This window comes from Botryllus schlosseri, chromosome 7 (assembly GCF_051294905.1).
Source record: "Botryllus schlosseri isolate E-star chromosome 7, Bs_hap1, whole genome shotgun sequence".
Classification (NCBI taxonomy): Eukaryota; Metazoa; Chordata; class Ascidiacea; order Stolidobranchia; family Styelidae; genus Botryllus; species Botryllus schlosseri.
The window spans coordinates 23912839-23932638 of record NC_137242.1 but is presented as its reverse complement, the minus strand read 5'-3'; the positions used below and the strand labels follow the sequence as shown (position 1 = coordinate 23932638).

Below are 19800 nucleotides of genomic sequence, written 5' to 3'. Positions count from 1 at the left end.
TCACATTGAACAGCATTGCTGAAATATTCGCAATGAAGTTTTCGACAAAGCTATAAAGTCATGAGAACACAATGTAGCCAATTTACAGGCAAATTTATGGTTTTAATTGCTCCAATTTTCAAATTGATCGATTTGTGTCCTGTCCGCAAAAACAAATGCATTAGACATTAAAACAAAACTCGTTTTTGTCAGTTTTACCAGTCAACTACCTTTGGAATTAAACTAATAGTCAAGGTAGCTTACCACTCTATATAGTTCTTATGCAATGATGAAGGGTACAGTATAGAATCATTTACTCATCTTCCAACAAATCAGATGACCTGAAATGAAGTTACCAAATCCTTAAATCGTTTTTTTTTTTGTACAATTGATCCAGCCACGGATCTTCACGCAAGCTTCTTATAAATTTATCAAGGTTTCCGCTGATTGATAGTTGGCGCCAGTGCAAAAACGTTTTGTAGGAATAACTTTGAACAAATGCGCATTGGCAGAGGTTTAGCACACCCTGGTATGCAACACTGTGTCTCCCCATTCTGACGCAACTAACTATTCATCTATCAACTATTAGTGAGAAAAAAGAGTTATAAATATTATAGTAGCCTTCAATAAAATTGCTTTCTTCTGTGAAATGGGTCTCATCGAATTTTCAGGTTGGCCACCCACCAGCAATAAGATTAATCACACAAGCATCTTAAACAGTTTCGCTTTCAAGATATCAGATGGCGTAATTGCTGCTTACAAATGTTCGAATCTCAAGCTGACCTAATTTTCCAAGCTTTTTCCGCTCATACACAGATGCAAGAACCTAAGCAGCTAGTCAATACCTGAATATTGCACATTGGCGGAAGTTTGATTAGACCTCAGTATTTAGTACTGTTTTACTATGCTCGCAAAACCTACTAACAATTAACCAACAAACGAAAAACCAATGAAATATCTGCCAGCAAAGGTGATAGCAGCATTGCACCACGGTCAACATTACTCAACGAAGTGTATGCAGCCAACCTTATCCGCGCACACGCTGATTTCGGCGGGAGCAGACCTTCCAGCGTTACGGAGCGTGGCAGTTTCCAATCAGTGTATATATATCATTGTACGTACCAGACTAAACTAAAGAGAAAATTCCTTTCCAATACGCATTTCACCACGTGGGCATTATTTTCCTGTGCAGGTTGCATTTGTACCAAACGGGGCTTAGATTAAAACTATTCGTGCCGATGATGCACCTGCATTTTGCGCACCTCTAAGCTGAAGTAGGCCTACGGCTAAAATAAAGCTATCACAGAAATAGGCCGACTAATATCTTCGTTAACGTCACTCTTGTAGAGGTCCATAGGCGTATTCAACCGACCAATCGTTGTATTTTTACGAATTCTAATGTTCCCGAATGGGGGGCTGGCTAGTTGTTAGAATAAAACCCGCTATCCGGGATAGAATGTAATATATGCTATCATGATAATTATGTATATGTGCCTGATAATAAAGTATTGAAGTGAAAATCAAGGGTATCAGATAACATTATGGAGTCATTGACTGGTCCGGCCCGCGAGCGATTTTGAAGTTGGAATCCGGCCCGCGACGCAATTTGAGTTTGACACGCCTGAACTAACCATACCATATTTTTTAATCATTTGCAATAAAAAGAATATACCCTTGCATTGTGAGCTTCTTGTAATGTTTGAATGCTTCGTCTTATGACGATATGCCATTTTAGTTTTTGGTTCTTTCGTAGAGGTTTACTTCAGAGATGAACGGATTTGGAATTTCTATGTCCTAATCCAATCCAAATCCAAAACTTCAAATCCATATCCAAAACCTAATCCATAACTTTTTCATTTTATAGTCCATGTCCAATCCTAATCCGATTCATCATCATCATCATTGGTTTATTAGCAATTTTATCAGTTCAATACACCACAAAAAATGCGATACAATGAAAAGACAGGAAGATGTCGAAGCGACAAGGAGTAGTCTATGGAATCTGACACCCACCTTGGCCTAGGCGATGTAAAGAGGAGGCATGCACACTGAATGAAAGTAAAGAATATGGTATAGAAAAAGAAAGCGACAAGAAATAGGGCGGCATGTCATGGGAAGCGAGATCGATAGGTCAGTCGTGGTCCGGTAATCTTGAGGATGGACTGTATTTATTTAGTAGTAATTGCTTGTATTTCGACTTGAATGTGGACATGCTCGTCGACTGTCGGATGGCCGGCGGGATGCTGTTCCACACATCAGGTCCGGCATATTTGATAGAGCGATGATCTTTCCGGTCGATCATATGATATTTGGACGACGTGGACGCGCGTGTGTTGTACTTGTGCGCTTTTGATTCCAACTTGAAATTCAGAAAAAATGCTAATTTATGCAAGGGAGGGATTGGAAAATTTACTTTCACAACCAACGATTCTCTTGACTTAAGATAACTTAGCATAGTTCTGCACCTCTCATGTTCATTTGCACCGAGTGAACCATAGTGTAGTGTACTATAAGTACATCAATAACTGATCTGAATAAAGTTTGTCGCCACACGACATAATAATCTCCCAGAAAATCGGTAAATCCAATCCAAATCCGTTCAGAAAAAATCTCTAATCCAATCCAAATCCGACAAAATTTCACAAATCCTGTTTTTTCAAAACCTAATCCTAATCCATGCTCATCTCTGGTTTACTTACGCACTGGCATGTCCCTTTTATTCCCTGATAGTGGTATTCAGTAGGGATGGTGTGAACGTGAGGTTCACGTTCGCGTTCTGTGTGTGAACCTCGGAAATTTAGAAGTTCGCGTTCACAACAGAACCTTGGTAGGTTCTGCACTGTGAACCTTTTGGTAAATTGTAATTTTCACTCCATTATAATCTTTGGCTCAAATTTATTGCATTTCATCTACGGGCCACTCCATGCATGGTGCAGGCAGCATAAAAAATCAACACTAAACGAGCATGTACCATGCACCTCGACAACCTTAAAAGTTTTACTTGCTTTGTTGCAAAATTTTCTCGGCATATCCAGCTTTCCGTTTGTGAATATTTAGTGACTCTCTGCTGTGAGCTTGACCCGCAATCACACAACATCACGAGCGACATACGTAGTCAGCGAATGATGCTTATTCAACCAATCAATGACATTGATATCGTCTTATGATGTAAAAATCGAACGGTCGTACGGGGTCAGTCTTGACTTCATATCTTTACCGTATCATTAAAACCAAATCCGTGCGATTAAGGTGCTTGCTACTGCTGCATAACTTGTTGTTGTTTGTGGTATCGGTAGTGAGTATAGAAACCCGTTGTACACTCTGCTCAATATCAATGTAGCAATACTCAGACTCCGATTACATTGTCCGGTCTGGCTAAGACTGTTAAGGCGTAAGCTTATATTCCTTGGTAAGTCCTCGTCGAAATTGTTGGCAAAGCGACGGAATGCACTGATTCTATGCAATTATCATATCCTTTGATTATCGCGGTTGATACATTTAGCGACGTTTAAAACGCCGATATGTACTTCAGCATTGTGACATTATGTGGACCGAATCTTCGCTAGGTATCGTGTACATTAATATAGGGCATAGGCAGGCCGTGTTATTTTTGGCATTTCAGGAGCCAGATGCCAAAACTGCCAAAAATAAAAATTTGAAAATGCCAAAAATAAGCAATTTTTGGCATATGCCAAAAATAACACGGCCTGTCAAATAGCGTATTTCGTTCATGGTGTTGTGTTAACAGGACCGCGTTACAAGCGAGAAGAGCGTTTGTGAAAGGCAGGTTTCTTATTCTGGGTCCAGCCCACCCATTAGGGGTGAAAGCATGGTGTCCTAAATGGTGTGGGCACAGCGAGATTGAACGGCTGACTGCATTTGGTTTACGTCATACTTTCCATTTGTCCCAAGGCAATTTTACGACCATTTTTGACCGGCTTGTCGAGCGCTAAATTTGATAAAACGGGTATCAATGAGAAGCTGCCGCAGTACTGATTATTAAAATATAAATTATATTCTGCTCATGGAACTGGAACCCCCAAAATCAACCACAATTTTTGCATTGTGATCGAGTTGAACATTGTGACGCAACAAAGTGTCTGGCTATTTCTGAGCTGCATAGTCTCGTTTTGCCAGACAGTCTTGTTGCGTCAATGTTCTTAAACAAGCTAACCTTCCCAGAACTCTTCCATGTGAGTTGGTAATATTAAAGCCCCATGAAGTGGCAAAAGTCCTCCGAAAATATATCGGTAGACTGAAGGAGAAATTATAGTCGGGCTACTAAATAGAATGTGTTGAGCGACAACACAGGAAACTCCTGGAAAAGGATCGGGAAGAAAATTCTTTCCGCGATGAGATCGATGGCACTCGCGAAGTGATCTCTTTTCATGATGCATGGAAGCCGGTTCGGCCCTCCAAAGATTTTGAAGCTCTGAAAACCTTTTGTGGATGACTGGCAACATTCTTTCCCTCAACGGCTACTGTTGAAACCGATATTTCCCAGATTCGCTGGGCGAGAAATGAATTTAGGGGAAACTTAGCTGACCTGAGTTTGGAAGCACTGTTACAGTGCAAACGATTTAAGTCTACTCAACAGCTGTAACAATCAGCTGTTGAGCGTGTTTGTTAGGCTTTTCATTCTTTTTTTTTGCTTATTGGCACCGATTCCGATGGATACTGCACATTTTGTGGTTTCGTTTGATATTATTAACCTATGAAATCGTTAGGTTTTTTCTTCTTATTGTTTGTTGGCACTGATTATACGTGGATGCTGCACATTTTGTGGTGTCGTTTGACAAACTAGCCCAAATAAAGCGTTTTTGTGACTAATTCGAGGCTGAAACTATCTATTTAGAGGACGATGCCAAAACTGCCAAAAATAAAAATCGAAAAATGCCAAAAATAAGTTATTTTTGGCAGTTTTGGCATATGCCAAAAATAACACGGCCTGGGCATAGGCTATCACTTCATTGAAAGATAGGGTTGGAATTAGCAATATGACGTCACGAGGTTCACGTTCGTGTTCACACAGAACCTTTCAAAAAGGTTCGCGTTCACACGAACCTGAACCTTTCAGAGGTTCACACCATCCCTAGTATTCAGTATGATACGCGTGAGCGCTGCTAACTGGAGGCGTGACGTGCCTTGGTCTACAGTTCTAATCTCGTTGCTCATAAGATTTGCACTCTGGGGCTGTCACACACATTGACGGCAATTCCTCCGTCTGACAAAAGGCAAACTCCTTGCGGCCTCTTCATCTGACCCGGCTCAGAACTCCTGCTCCCAAAGGCAGATACTAAGGCTCCATCGCTCGTGAACATCTGAACCCGGTTGTTGCCTCTCTCGCACACGATAATGTTGCCGTGCTGATCTGTTGCGAATCCGTACGGATCCTTGAACTGGGATTCGTTCGTTCCTTCTTTATGGAACGGAACACTTTATGGCCTAACCGTGTTGCCATCTTGTTGCACAATAGTGTCCCACAATGATGTGGACAAAAGCAAATCTCATGACTCACTGCGATTGGTTTACGTCACACTTTGCACGTGGTTAAACGTTAAAGCATGGTTTCAGTTCGGTATATTAGCAATTTTATCAGTTCAATACAGCACAAAAATGCGATGCGATGAAAAGATAGGAAGTAGGTACACTGTACAGTCCATCCTCAAGATTACCGGACCACGACTGTCCTATCGATCTCGCTTCCCATGACATGCCGCTAAAAAGGCAACTGCTTCGTAGTGTTGAAACGGTCGATGAATAAAGCAGATAAATATGCAGTAATAATGCTGAATAGATTCACTCAGGGCAATTTAGGGTCGTCCGTCTATATTTAATCAGCTGTACCGGAAAAGTCCGTTGTTACATAACAATGTCGATCCTGCCTATCAATGGACTAATTTAGCAATCGGCAGAATCCCTAGAAAGCGTGGTTCATTGTGTGCTGTGAGAACTACAAAGTAGCCTAATCTGGCGTTAGCCCAGCGTACGCTTTGTGAGGAATAATAGAGATTCAACTGTAACAGCAGACGTTGGAATTTAGTTCATTATTATTAAATTGCAGGTTTATCTGTATCCGGGGACCTTCTGAGTCGGGTGTGACGGAGCAGCGCGAGCGCAACCACAGATATGAATTATATTATGTGTATCTACTATATTCGGCGTCTAAACTGCATATCACGGTTCCGAATTGCCGTTATGGCTTCTGTGAATAACTGCTTTCCGTTCCATTCCATTTTTACCAAACTCAGTGTGCACTTTTTTGCCTCCTTTAAATCAACATTTGCTGCTTTAGGGATTATTCAATGGATGCATCTTCTATAAAAATCTACACATTTGTTACACCCCTGGATTAGAATTTTCATTGCATATGGTCATGGAAAAAGTAAGATTGGCAAGAACATGAGATAAACAATTCAAGCATACATTCGATTAAAACGTATTTGCTGGACTAAATATGGATAAAATTTCTAACAATTGAGAATTTGCAAGCAGCATCTGGTTTGAATCTGTACAATACACAAAGAATTCATGATTGGATTTAAAAATATAAGTCGGTCAGTGGAACACCTTAGAGTGGCATAAAATTTGCAATACAGATATATTGTTTGATGTGTTATAAAAATAAGTAGTACGCTCAACTGCGCTAAGATCATGGACACAAGTGTTAATATACGAAATCAGAGTGTACCCCAAGGAAAAATGGCGCGGCCGGATATCCCAAGGTATTGTACACGGAACATTTCTTGAAGGCGCAAGGTGTCTTGGCCCAAGCGTATCGGATTTTGTCTGCACACAAGAATATATGGTTGCAGACCGAGGTGTCCAATATGATCGCGTGGTCCGAGTGTTCGAGAATCGCTGTCGTGTGCCATTTCTTGTCAAGTTCCGTGTCATTTACAGAACAATTATGTCCTCGGCAACATATCTGTCCGAAAAAAGAGGTGGTTAGTAACGAATTACTTATACTTTTTTGAAATACTCTGGTAGTTTTTCTGCACTTGCAGTACTTGCTGAAGTAAATTTAGTTTTTCACTACTTCTACTCAGTCATATTTAGTGACTTACTTACTTTTCGCTTTATACAGTTTCCGAAGTAGAAGTATCATAAGAATGACAGAGACCAAGACAGAAACTTTATTGGGCTGTGTTCACAGAGTCTAAAGTCTAATATTTTTTCACGAAAGCGTCGGCGAATATAATTCGTGTAGAAGTGGTGTGGTTCATTTGCACAGTTTCAGGTCGCAGGGTCATCTATGTGTGACAGCTCAGCGAAAGGTTTGGAATTATACAATCTGCAATATTTTCAGTTACCTTCCTAATAACGCAAAGCGGTAATGTAGTATGCGACATAACGTATCAGTATGGCTAACAGGGGTCTAGCGCAGATAGGTCAAGAACCACCGCTCTATAGCAAAGCTATCATTAGCATCACTTTATGTGGTGGAAACCTTATGCTGTTGAAAATATTTATCTCCTCGGATGTAGAAACACAAATCCACTTCATTGTACTGCATTGGCTTACGACAGTTTCCAGGCTTCAGTGGTCCATGATTCAACAAATTATACCTCTACTTGAAGTTGTTTTCGGCTGCTTATAAGAAAACTTCTTCTACTCATATTTGAGTAGAAGTCTGTGTCGTTACTTCTACTTGATTAGCTTTCTTGACTACTTTGACCACCATTGTTGAAAACACATCTGGTCAAATGCGCTGTGACAAACTAAATATCTTTGTATAGTAATGACTCTTGCCATCACATATGATGAATGAGGTCATGCCGGTCACATGTAAGTCAAGATCTATCTCGAAACAGCATTGCAAAGTCTAATCATACCTGAAAGTTGTTTTCGTTCGTAACAGCCAGTTGATGATATTTTGGATATTGGATCACAATCTTATGATCTGGGGTCTCGGTAATCTTCTCCGGGAACGGCCCGTCGTATATAACAGTGTGATGATATATCACAGACAATGCTCCTACAAGCAGCCTAGCCGCAACATCTTGTTTATCTCGGAAGTGAACGCTGAAATCAGACAATCATTGCAAAAGCCAAGTGTTTTCTCCGATACGTAGTCCCAAAATTCGAAACACTGAAAATTTTGACTGATCGTCCAAGATGGTTGCTGGTTGCCAGACATATGAGGATGCGATACAATGAAAAACGACAGTTGAACATGGAACCCATTAGCATGCGTACTTCAGCATATGCCTTTGTAACCATAAAACCATAAACCTATGTCCGACCAAAATACTGAAAATAACCTTACATATATTCCAACTTAAAGTATAACAGTAACCCGAAATTCAACCTACATGCTCATGTGACGCATCCAAATAGGATTGTTCTGATTTTTGTGGCTATGACCTAAAATTGATAGCTTGTATCAAAACGTTGCATGCCAAATTTGACTCAATTCCAGCTAGTAGAAGTGAAGCCATGAGAGTAGGAAAACTTTTAATTTACTACAAAAAAATTTTTTTTTTCAAATTTTACACTCTTACCCATGGAATTGTCAAGTAGCCCAATAAAACGATACACTGCAAATTTGGCTCAATTCCAACTGGTACAAGCGAAGGTGTTGGGGTTTAAAATGGTGGATTTGAAATAATAGTATTTACTGTGGGTCTGGGTAATACAAGAATTATTTCTGAATAAACCAGAATAACTTCACTTCTACGAGCTGGAATGGAGTCAAATTTGTTTTGCAAAGTTTTCGTAGACAACTTTAAGGGGCACTGCGCTCTAAAAATGATGTGGTGTCAAATTGAAGGGAAAAACAAACAAAAATATTTGGCCACAGCCATTTCCTTCAGAAGGCCACCGTTATGGAGCTGCAATTTATTGAAATTTCCACAAGACCTTCACGCGCCAGCTGCCGCAGCTGCTTAACCCGTTACATGGCACGATGTCTTCATCGTCGCACTTGCTCGACGCGATTAGCCAGTCACGCAGAGAACGAATTTTAGATAGTTGTCAGCCGATGTTATGAAGGAAATATGTCTAAGGTTCGTTCTCTGCGTGACTGCCTTATAGCGTCGAGCAAGTGCGACGATAAAGACATCATGCCATGTAACGGGTTACTCAGCCAAGGCGGCTCGCGCGTGAAGGCCCTGTTGAAATTTCAGTGCATTGCAGCTCCAATATGGTGGCGTTCTGAAGGAAATATCCGCGGTCAAAAATTTTAGTTCGTTTTTCCCTTCAATTTGAGACCACGTCATTTTTAGAGCGCAGTGCCCCTTTAACAATTTCATCGGTTAGACAATAAAATTGGAAATTTTTCTTTCAATTTTTTGATAAGAAACTCAAAATCTTTTAGTCAACCTAACAATTTTAGCTAATAGCCGCAAAAATCCAAGAAAAGTTATTTTTGAACAAATGCAATCGGCCAGTGATTGCGTGTTGAAGTGACGCATGCTATTTATTATGTCGCGTGCTCACATACCCACGGACCGATCAGACTAGTCAGCATTGCTACTCGAGTAGTATTCCCGTATATTTCTACTTGAATAAATGAAAGTAGGCAAAACCACTTCAGTCTATTCATATTTTACTTTCGCCTGGGACACACATGGTATATTGTAAATGGCTACTTGTACTGGGACTTGAATATTTAAGGGGAGGTCTCTGACGAACCCAATGATGGAAATTTTCCACGGACCTGTCTGACCATGGTCGAACTGGAGTCAATCTAAAATGACAAAATTGCAGGTCCCAATGACTCTAGTCGAAAATGACGAAAAATGACTCGACTTCAGTCAATTTGCGTATTGACTCGAGACTAGGGCGGCCAAGGTAGGTATTTCATTGTGACTTCCAAGGCATTTCAAAGAATAGCAAAGCTACCACATTGTTGGTATTTCGTCTGCGAAGAGTAAGGGAAATTAGTATACCATAGATGCGAGGCAATCGATATCACCATATCACCCAATCAGGATGTAAAAAGCATGTTGAACATGACTTACACTCAACATTGAACAGTAATCACGATGACTTAGACTCGAGTCTCAACACTATGATGTGGACTCGACCCTTGACAACCAGACTTGGACTCGGACTTTACTCGGTGGTGAATTGAAAATGACTTGACTCGATCCAAAACTATAAAACTAAGGTTGACTTGTGACTTGGTTGGAGCCCTGCCAAATTAGCTGCAGACACATCAAATCTTTTTAAAATCCAGTAGCATAGTCATTGCCCCCATCATAATTCAGTTCCAACAATTGTGGCGTCATATTTTCTCACCCATCCAAATTTCCATATTGGTTACCACAACTAACCTCGAGTACGGCGATGTTGGGTCCGGCAAGTCCATCGCTACAGCCATGAACGTGTTCTCCATCTCTGGATTAGGGACGTATCCGTAGTCGGCGGTCTGATGCCACCGGATCAAGGGATAGTTCGGCCTGTATTCCTCTTTGCAACCTATTTGCACAAAACCAAACGGAAAATCTGGGTCGGTGGACATCTGAGTTCCAAGGTACCACAGTTTTCTCCAGCTTCTGATCATATTCGGAAACATACACTGGTAATAATCGGAGCGATACATGGCATTTTCCTCGCCTGAAAACAGTAGGTGATGTTTAAAAATCCAGCGAAAAATTTCAGGAACATAAAGATCGTATGACAAATATTTATATGGGTGGGATAGGCTATACGAGAAAACAGACTAAGTGCATGCGGCTCGACCAGTGGTTTCCAGCCTATTCGTTCTTACTCCGGGGGAGATACTGTAGTGGTTACGATAAGCGCCCACCAATCTGACGAACCGGGTTCGATTGCCGTCGGAGGTTTATCTGGGCTCCTCTTTGTTCGTACGGCGACAAAAAAGCCCGACGGAAGAAAGCACTCACAAGGAATGAAAAGAACTAGTAGAAAGGGCCGCGGCTTCAAAAAAGATCAACATCGAAAAGAACTGTGACATCGGGCACTCTCGGCCGAGGTGGATGTTACAGTAAAGGATCGCTACTGATGCGTGTCGTTCGACATCCTCCTATCTGTTCATGACATCGCATTGTGTCTTATCGCATTGTACATTGTGTGTGACTTGTTCAGATGAAAATTATAACCCAACGATGTTAATACTACTAACTATAAAAAGGATAAATAGGTGCAGTATGCGAGCAAATTTCAATTTTTTTCCTTCTTCAAATCAAACAGAGAATATCAGAGAATGGGCTGTACAACAGCACATCAATATTCATTTCACGCATATTCAAAAGTCCATAACGATGAAACTCAGACACATTAAGAATTGGTCTTAGAATATTATTCTGTTTATTTACTTATAACAACAAAACAGGAGTTTTTTATCGAGAGAAAATACGGCTTTATTTTATTTTTTTAAATCTGCGAGTTGAAGCATATTTTACGCATGGTTATCTACCCGACTGGACTCAAGCTTCGAGTCGAATATTAGAGGTGAGCTTTTTGTGACATAAATTCGAGTTTGTACCGTGCTTTGCTATGACCACCGAAATATTTGCCAGAAATGCCAGTCATACTTCATCAAGAAGTTTGAATTTGTGAAGCCTAGGATTATGACAAAAAACGTAACGTCAATGCTGTTGTTTGTCAATTTACCGCAGGCTACACTTTTCCAAAACCATGGATGGGCCCACGTGATTTTAAAACAGAGAAACAGTATTTACCTTGGTACCATATCACGGCCTTGATTGTCATATTCAGCAGTGGATGAATCATAGCATTGTACAGTTGGGAATAGTCTGCTTGCGTTCCCAAGTTTTCTATATCCTCTTTAGGGCTGTAACATGTCAAAGCTCTGTGTTTGAGCAAAGTCAATATTCAAATTTGACAACCTCAACGACTTATGCATTCAAAAGCCTCTGTAAGCTTACTACAGTTCATTATTATCAAAGTTGGGGCATCTGTCATTAGGCCCAGTAGGAGACCTTAGGGCCGATAAACACGCCTTAACAAATTACATTCAACATTTCGGCATGCCTATACCTAGTCATTCATATACTTGTGCGGATGTGCACACTATATATTAATCAATGTTTGATGTTATTACGCACAATGTCGATAGGAGCTAGATTTACAGCATAAATATCGCCAACCGGACTACAAAAATATAAGACATTCTGATCCTAAACCTTTTTTTGACCGAAATCTTGACTGTATTGTCGGTAGCATTAAAAGCATTCGTAGCATTGAAGAGAAATTATTATCTACAATGCAACATCCACATTCAACACTTCAACAGTAATGTTGGTCAATCGCGCAATGTCTGATTAGGTCTTCAACCTTTTTGTCTTCGCGGACCCCTTTTGGACCTCCTCAAGTTTTTGTTCAAAATTAGCTCAATTATCGTGCAACCGTCATCTGTCCCGTGCAAATATCAATTATAGACTAGTGATAAACAGCCAAAAAATGACTTTTCTTGAAAATAACATCACACTATATGTAAAAACTGGGTAGACTTCTATTATTTCGAAACAAATTTTGCAGCTGTATTCAGTGTCTTGAAAATCCGCGTTGGATGTGAACGAGTGCCGAAAATCCATTTCCACAAAGATACATTGGTGGCGAATGTAACATTAATGCCTAACGCTTCCAACGACAGATTTTTGTGTGTGTTTTTAATGAACATGTCATGTCCAACCTAGTCCTTTCTATAGAATCTCATCTTGAAGTTATTCAGTGGTTGTATAACAGGAGAAAATGGTTTTCGTGGCGAGGTTTCAATTCCGTCATTGGGACAGATTATGAAATGAACTCGGGAATTTCTAAGCCAAACGACCGTTTACTAATTTGCTATGACCGAGAAGTCCAAATCCAAAATTCCAACAATACATCTTTAACAGCAATATGTTTGCATCGGCAGGCTATTCGTAATTTGACAATTAAAACGAGTTTGCACAGTCGGATATTTCATCTCAGACGACCATTTTAATGATATGAGTCCTAAAGTTTTAGCAATTATGAAGTGAAACTGTGTCATGCTTTTCCTAAATAAAATAAAATAAAAATTAGGTTATCAAACACTATTCAAATTTAGATGTTTCGCGGGCCCCCTGAAAATGCTTACCCGGTTGAGAACCACTGGTCTTTATCATGATTTGTCAAGTTAGAAAAGTATGCAATGGACCCGAGACAGATAGCCTACTTCACTTCAGATACTGTACTGAAAACCCTTGTAATTGAGTGAAATTTACGGAGTTACATCCACTTGCGCTTCCTTGTCAACATTCACCACCTCTGGTTGACTTGCAATCATCAATAGTCACTTTATCAAACGATATTTTAATCAATTTGATTGGGTTCAAAAATATTTATGAGGAAGTCAAATAATGTCAGTTTGGCGAATGCTACTTTGCGGAAAAAACAGTCAGAGAAATTACACTTTAAGCCGACAACGACATCTTTCATCTATGGTAGTGACAACAGTATGGGTGAAGATTGGTCTTTTTCATTTTACAGCAGGGTCCAAATTCTCACTGCAGTCCAAATACTTTGCTGAAAATAGTTGAGTAGCTCTGGCCTACACTGATAATAAAATACGCACCTTGGAGGCTCATGACATATCTGCAGCACTGACGGCGGGGACCAGGCTTCAATTGGTGTGCCGCCCCAAGTGGTCGCTACAAGACCGATGGGTATCTTCAACTCATCGTACAAATATTTTCCGTAAAGCCAACAAACGGCAGAGAAATATGTCCAGTCTTTACCTCCGATGGTCTCTGTTAAACTTTACAAATGAGAAAAAGTAATGTTCATTGAAATATATTTCTTTAATTCTTTACATTCTTCGAAGCTTTTCGATTGCTGGTATGTAGAGAAATAAGAAATATATCGAGTTCTGTAGGGCGAACCATTCGTTAAAAAAAACTATAGATCTACTTTTCAAAACATACGTTGTTTGTGGTTGAGAATTTCAATATTGCAACGAAAATACATTGATATACACAAATTTACTGATTCTAAGCTGTTTTACAATTGGGAGGAATGATCATAAAACTTGAGCAAAGAATTCTCTGTCGAACATTTAAGGACTTTTATGCAAACCCAAAAAGATTACGGTACTGAGAGAATAAAAGAAATTTGTAGGTGTAGGTTCGGCAACTGAGATATATTTATGATAAAAATTTTAAATCATTTCGATAAAAAGGGGCACTGGAGCAATCTTAACACTGATTCCTAACTATAAGCTATTATGGTACTCTATAATATACATGTGGATTAGCTTGAGAAATTCAAAGTAAGTGTTGAATCTCACCTCCAGAAGGAATTGACCATGATTGCAGGATCGATGCAATGTCGTAAAGTGGGATGTCGGAGTACTTCTCGGCAACAGTGAAAACCCGGATGTCCGGATAATTGAAAGTTTCATCAAGCTCATGACTGGAGTTGTACACCTAAATCACAGTAAATAAATGATTTGAGCGCTAAATAAAGATATTGTTATTATTAGCTCATATTATAGTCCAGGCTCTCTTCTCTATTGTGGCTGGTGAGAATATTTCTATTGAAATTTTTCATTTCAGGCTGCTCAACAAAGTAACTTGATAAATGTTAATGTCATGGGTATAAAAGTTTGTGTAACACTAGGGGCAGAGATCATAAAGCTCATCGGAGATAACGATAATCGTATGATTAAAAGCTGTTAATCATGGTAATCTACTTTGCTGGATTAAAAGTTTCACCAGACCACTTGGGATAGTCCTCACGGGAAAGCTGATCCAACTTTGTGTCAAGACAGTCTTAATCAGATGATTAGCATTCTCTCAGATAAGCTAACTCTATGATTGCAGCCTTAGATGTAGGCCTCAGGTGCTGAGTCAGTGTTGAAAACACTTATCCTTTTTATCACCAGGAAATTAGACATTAGAAGAGCTACACAAAATGAAACATGTCAATAATTTCTTCCCAGCTTTCAACAGCAAACATTACAGCTAGCTGCATCCTTTTGCAAGCAAAGTGAGAAATAGCTTACCATGCTCATTGTGAATTCCATATTGCTCTGACCACTGCAAACGAACACATCTCCGAAAAGAACGTTTGAGATGAGAATCCACTGCAGTTTGCCACGATCATCTTGCACGCCGTATATATCTGTTATTGTTCCGGCAGGCTGGGGTTTAATCTTGACGGACCAAATTCCATTCCCATCGAACCCTTGGAACATTGATATTGCAATCAATCACCGATTTCGATAAATCTTTTCGGTCAATTTACTTTGTATTACTAGCCTATGTGTCAAGATTCCGCATTTATTGAGCGATAGAAAATGGGCAATTCGCAAATGTCTGATTTCATAATATGGAAATCGGTGAAATGGAGGTGGAGGCTCAGGAAGCCATTTTATATACGAGTGGTAATACATGACAGTAGAACTATCTGCTGATGATTTAGAAAAATCATGCAATCCAACAAAGCTAATCTTTTTATACACATAATTTAGAACTTCCTGCACCTATACGAATAGGAATGGTCCGACTGAACAGGGGTTAAGGATCACTGTGCAAAACCATAGGCTCTACGCATTCAAAATTTGCCGATAACTGACAATTTTACGTGAAGCATGACCACTGTATTAAGTTGTTACTACCTGCAAGTCCTATATATTTCATGGGTATGTTAGGTCTATAACTCTCAGTAAATATCAGGTAGGCAGGCGTACAGTTTGGTAGCGAGTTCTAGAGACGACTCCCTGAATATGACTTGAAATAATGAGCAGCTCCCTATTGAGGCACACAATGCCCCAAATATTTGTCTCTATTTACGCATTAACGCAGACCTATGTTGTAAATACAAAAAATGTCCCCGTCATTTTATTAACTTGATGAGACAAATTTGGCATGTTCATGATCATTGGTGGAGCAATTGGTTAGAATGTAATACGGTATATAGGAACATAATATAGGCTACTATAAATCACGGTGAGATAGCAAGAGCTTGACACTAACCGCCTGCCATATACTATAAAATATATACATACCTCTTTGAATACCGGTACTGAAAAACTCCTTAAAAGGGCCTACACAGCGGTTGTAGGCTAATTGGTGAAGATAATTAGGTACGGTACGGTAACATCCATCTTTGGATAAAAATATAAAACATGATGGACAATTATAACCTTGCACAACTTTGCTGAAGTAAACATCTTGTATATTGACTGATATATTCACGATCGCGCCGATGGTCCCATATCCCCAAATGACGGAGTTGTGCGGTTCTCTTTGCAGCACCATGTTGGTTTGATAATATGACGCGAATGAAAATTCCGAAGTCTTTCGAGCATTTACATCTGAAAATAAAGAGGATGGTCGCTTCATACTACAAACCATTTCTTGATCTAGTACAGTACAATACTAATGAAAAACCATATTGCAAGAAAACTATGAGGTGTCGAGTTTTAAAGTCAAGCACCGACCATAATTCATCTCATAATAAAGTAAAACAACTACAACACTACAAAAAATAATTTGTAATTTTGTTCTCAAATTTAAGACATTGAGAAGATTTGCTCTCATTTTCAGCAAATGTAGTCTTACTGATGAAATGAAGTCTTAAAATTGAGACTGATTTAGCTTTTTAAGACCATATTGAATTGTCAAGATTATTCTGTCTTAAAATTAAGACTGATCAAACTTTTTAAGACCATATTGAATTGTCAAGATTATTCGGTCTTAAAATTAAGACTGATTCAGCTTTATAAGACCATATTGAATTGTCAAGATTATTCGGTCTTAAAATTAAGACTGATCAAACTTTTTAAGACCATATTGAATTGTCAAGATTATTCGGTCTTGAAATTAAGACTGATTCAGCTTTATAAGACCATATTCAATTGTCAAGATTATTCGGTCTTAAAATTAGGACTGATCAAACTTAAGACCACATTGAATTATCAAGATTATTCGGTCTTAAAACTGAGATCAATAAACACATCTTAAAAGACATATTGTGCTTATTGGGACAGTTTTTGATGTATCAGATTTTCCGGTCTTGTTTTTAAGACAAATTTTGCTAATCAAGAAACATCATGGTCCGTGGTCTTATAAATTAGAATGGTGAACTGTCATGAGCCAGGAGCACAAGACGTAAGTAATTAGCTTTCTTTGACAAATTTTGATCCATCAAAGGTCATTGCTAATACAATCTAGCGGTGGCTTGAGAGCAGAGAGCCAAAACGTATTTGGTGGTGCCATGTTTGTCCATTTCTCGCTGGTCACATGTCACACTTCAAATAAGTCAAATGCAGAATGCATTTGCGCCAGAACAAGAATTCAAAGTACTGTACCTTGTCACTTTTCACTGACACAATGGTGGTGGCATGTCGCACCCACCACAAATACTATTATATACTCTAATTCAACTATTTTTATATTGTTTTGAGGATTGTATGCAATATGGTAAGTGGAATGTACAATAGTTATGTAATAGGTATGTAATGAATTGCAAATCCAGGTATGTTAGGCTTCCCTTCATGCAGAGCCTAACACTGACATGTGAATACCCCCAAAACACTCGGAGTATTTTGATGTAATTTGTCTCTTGATTTTAAGCGACAACGGTCTTATTTTCAAGCAATTTCGGTCTTAATTTTGAGACGAAAAATTGTTAAAGTGACTTTTTATAAAAAAAAAGTTTTATTTTCAAGCAATTTCGGTCTTAATTTTGAGACGAAAAATTCTTGTTAAGACCGATTAGTCTTTAAGACATTTTTTCATAAAAAGTCACTTTAAGACAATAAGACCAAAATTGTCTTATTATTTTTTGTAGTGAAGTTGATCATGATTATTTGCATATGAGATCATGTCAAAGAGGGCCTATTCATCATGTTTAATGAAATGCTACTAACAGTTTTTACATGCTTCAACTAAAGATATTCATGTAGCCTAAATTTGTACATTTTTGACACTGTCCTAGATACATACTATAGCCTACTTATATTAAATTACCACTTGCTTCAAGGATGCAGACAAGATATAAAACTCTCTGCAGTCCACCCAATACACAACTTACCTGGTTTTCTGAGTAAACTTACCCTGGTGACTGTCAAGATTCAGACTTTTCGTATTGTACTGCTCCGAGTATCCCGGCAAACTCAACAGCATACTTGTAAGAAAAGTAATCAACAACATCTCACTCGCCAACAATTATGAGGCTACAATATGTTGTAAGAAAATTTTAGATCATCTACATTAGCAATAATGGTTATAGCTCTAGATACAATTTTAGAGCCTCGTGTCAGAGTCACCAAACATACCAAAATGTTTTTGCAAATACGAACTTCCAAGTATTTATACGTCTGACACAGCAATAACACATCTCATGGTAATCATTTCTTCAATTCCACTACAATATGGTTCAATAGTATCTGAACCTTCTGATTATAAGCTTAAAGATCAACTTTGCAACAAAATCACACATTCTATCAATTTCAGTTTATACGTAATTCATATAAATATATGGGTGAGGTCTCCGATAAGAAAAGACTTGCTCGTCACAACAATAATTTCTTATCATCCCCCTCCTTAGCCCTTAGATATCATTTCATGGTAGACACTATACAACATGATACACAATATTCTAGTACATAGAATAACCAATGCATTCAGATTCAACAATTATTGGGAAGCTTGGGAATTGAATTATCCTCTCAACATCTGATAACACCGTGGTGAACTGGTGGTGGTCCCGACTGGAAACAGTGGTTGTTTTCGTCAACAAGTTGCGCGTGACAGAAGGGTTTCTTTCATAGAATAAACAAGTAATTAAACAGAAAGTTGCGTGTGACGTTACCACCAATTCCACTCTGGGTGGTGGAGTGGTGGTATACTGGAAAGGGAATAATTGCTATCACAGTTCCCCTGTTGACTAGGCTATATTCTATTCCTATGTTGCTGTTTTATCATTTGCACCAAGTTGAAAATATTCATTCACATATAGCCTGGGTAACCTATTGATATAGGTTGAACCAAACGACCAATTACTGCCAAGTTCAGACGGCTTCTTGTCATTTTAGATACTGGTAACCGACTAACGCTATATGCATTGCCAACCAACATTCGGTCAGTGATTATGGTATTGGCCTAGTCCTTATAGGTTAGTGATGATAAACAGCCACAAAATGACTTTTCTTGAAATTAACATGATACTATTTATTACTATTTCTGTAGAAATTGGAAAGATTTTTATTACTTCAAAGCGAATTCTGTGGCTTCATTTTTTTTTTTGAACTACACTGCCGTGTCTCGAAAATTCACACCGTATAGATTTGACATGAACAAGTGCCGAAAATCCATACATTTAATTTCCACGAAGAGGTGGTGGCGAATGCAATAATAACGCATGTTTCCGTCTGGTTGCGACATACACAGTCTCAATATAACGTCCAGGGTATTCATTTCCACGTAGCAGCTCATGCTGAAGTTATTCTGGAATAGCGGTTATATATATCACTAATATCAGAATATCCAGGAGAAAATAGACTTTTTGCAAGCGACTGAACCCCAACAAAATAACTCGAAACAGCGGGGGAATTCCCTATTAACTTGTTTACCGGTTATTACCGGAGATGAGGATTCTCCGATTTCGGAAATCGAGTCCATCATCTCCGGCAGTCCGAATTATGATGCCGAATCCTCTATTATTTTTATATATTGATATGTGGAAGCATTTTCAAATTCGGGAGCATCTCAGGCTATAGAAAAAGTCGATAAAATCCTAAACTGTTCGGTTCAGTTCGTCATTTCAAAACACCACAGGCTTTCTCCTGAACCAGGATTGTGATCATTATTGCCATCATGTCATATTTAGTAATTAGTATTCAGAATATTGCACTGGAATGTC

General features: G+C 38.9%; 2 protein-coding genes and 2 long non-coding RNA genes across 4 annotated transcripts in view; 1 reads left to right on the top strand and 3 right to left on the bottom strand.

Annotated features, from left to right (window-relative positions):
• The window catches only part of LOC145442952 (uncharacterized), a 418025-nt gene that overhangs the window by 339682 nt on the left and 58543 nt on the right, over window positions 1–19800 (bottom strand). The window lies entirely within an intron of this gene.
• The window catches only part of LOC145442828 (sialate O-acetylesterase-like), a 360699-nt gene that overhangs the window by 311614 nt on the left and 29285 nt on the right, over window positions 1–19800 (top strand). The window lies entirely within an intron of this gene.
• The window catches only part of LOC145443014 (uncharacterized), a 301527-nt gene continuing 286338 nt past the window's right edge, over window positions 4612–19800 (bottom strand). The window contains exon 2 of the long non-coding RNA XR_013916268.1: window positions 4612–4938. This is a non-coding gene — a long non-coding RNA (uncharacterized LOC145443014). The remainder of the gene's footprint in view (window positions 4939–19800) is intronic.
• On the bottom strand, window positions 5543–18136 carry LOC145442830 (sialate O-acetylesterase-like). Its single transcript, XM_080320848.1, has 9 exons — window positions 17993–18136; window positions 16079–16249; window positions 14936–15117; window positions 14219–14357; window positions 13508–13682; window positions 11631–11743; window positions 10260–10542; window positions 7815–8004; window positions 5543–6907 (listed from the first exon to the last, which is right to left on the bottom strand). The coding sequence occupies exons 1-9, from the start codon at window positions 18087–18089 to the stop codon at window positions 6647–6649; spliced, it is 1611 nt and encodes a 536-aa protein (XP_080176974.1). The 5' UTR covers window positions 18090–18136; the 3' UTR covers window positions 5543–6646.

What these genes read in the sequence shown, in the direction of transcription:
- LOC145442830 (XM_080320848.1), bottom strand. Translation starts at nt 18,089, where the DNA reads ATGTTGTTGATTACTTTTCTTACAAGTATGCTGTTGAGTTTGCCGGGA. An exon ending in TGGAATTCACAATGAGCATG is followed by an intron (nt 14,358 to 14,935) that starts GTAAGCTATTTC and finishes ACTGTGATTTAG; the next exon opens with GTGTACAACTCCAGTCATGA. An exon ending in CCAACATCGCCGTACTCGAG is followed by an intron (nt 8,005 to 10,259) that starts GTTAGTTGTGGT and finishes GTCTGATTTCAG; the next exon opens with CGTTCACTTCCGAGATAAAC.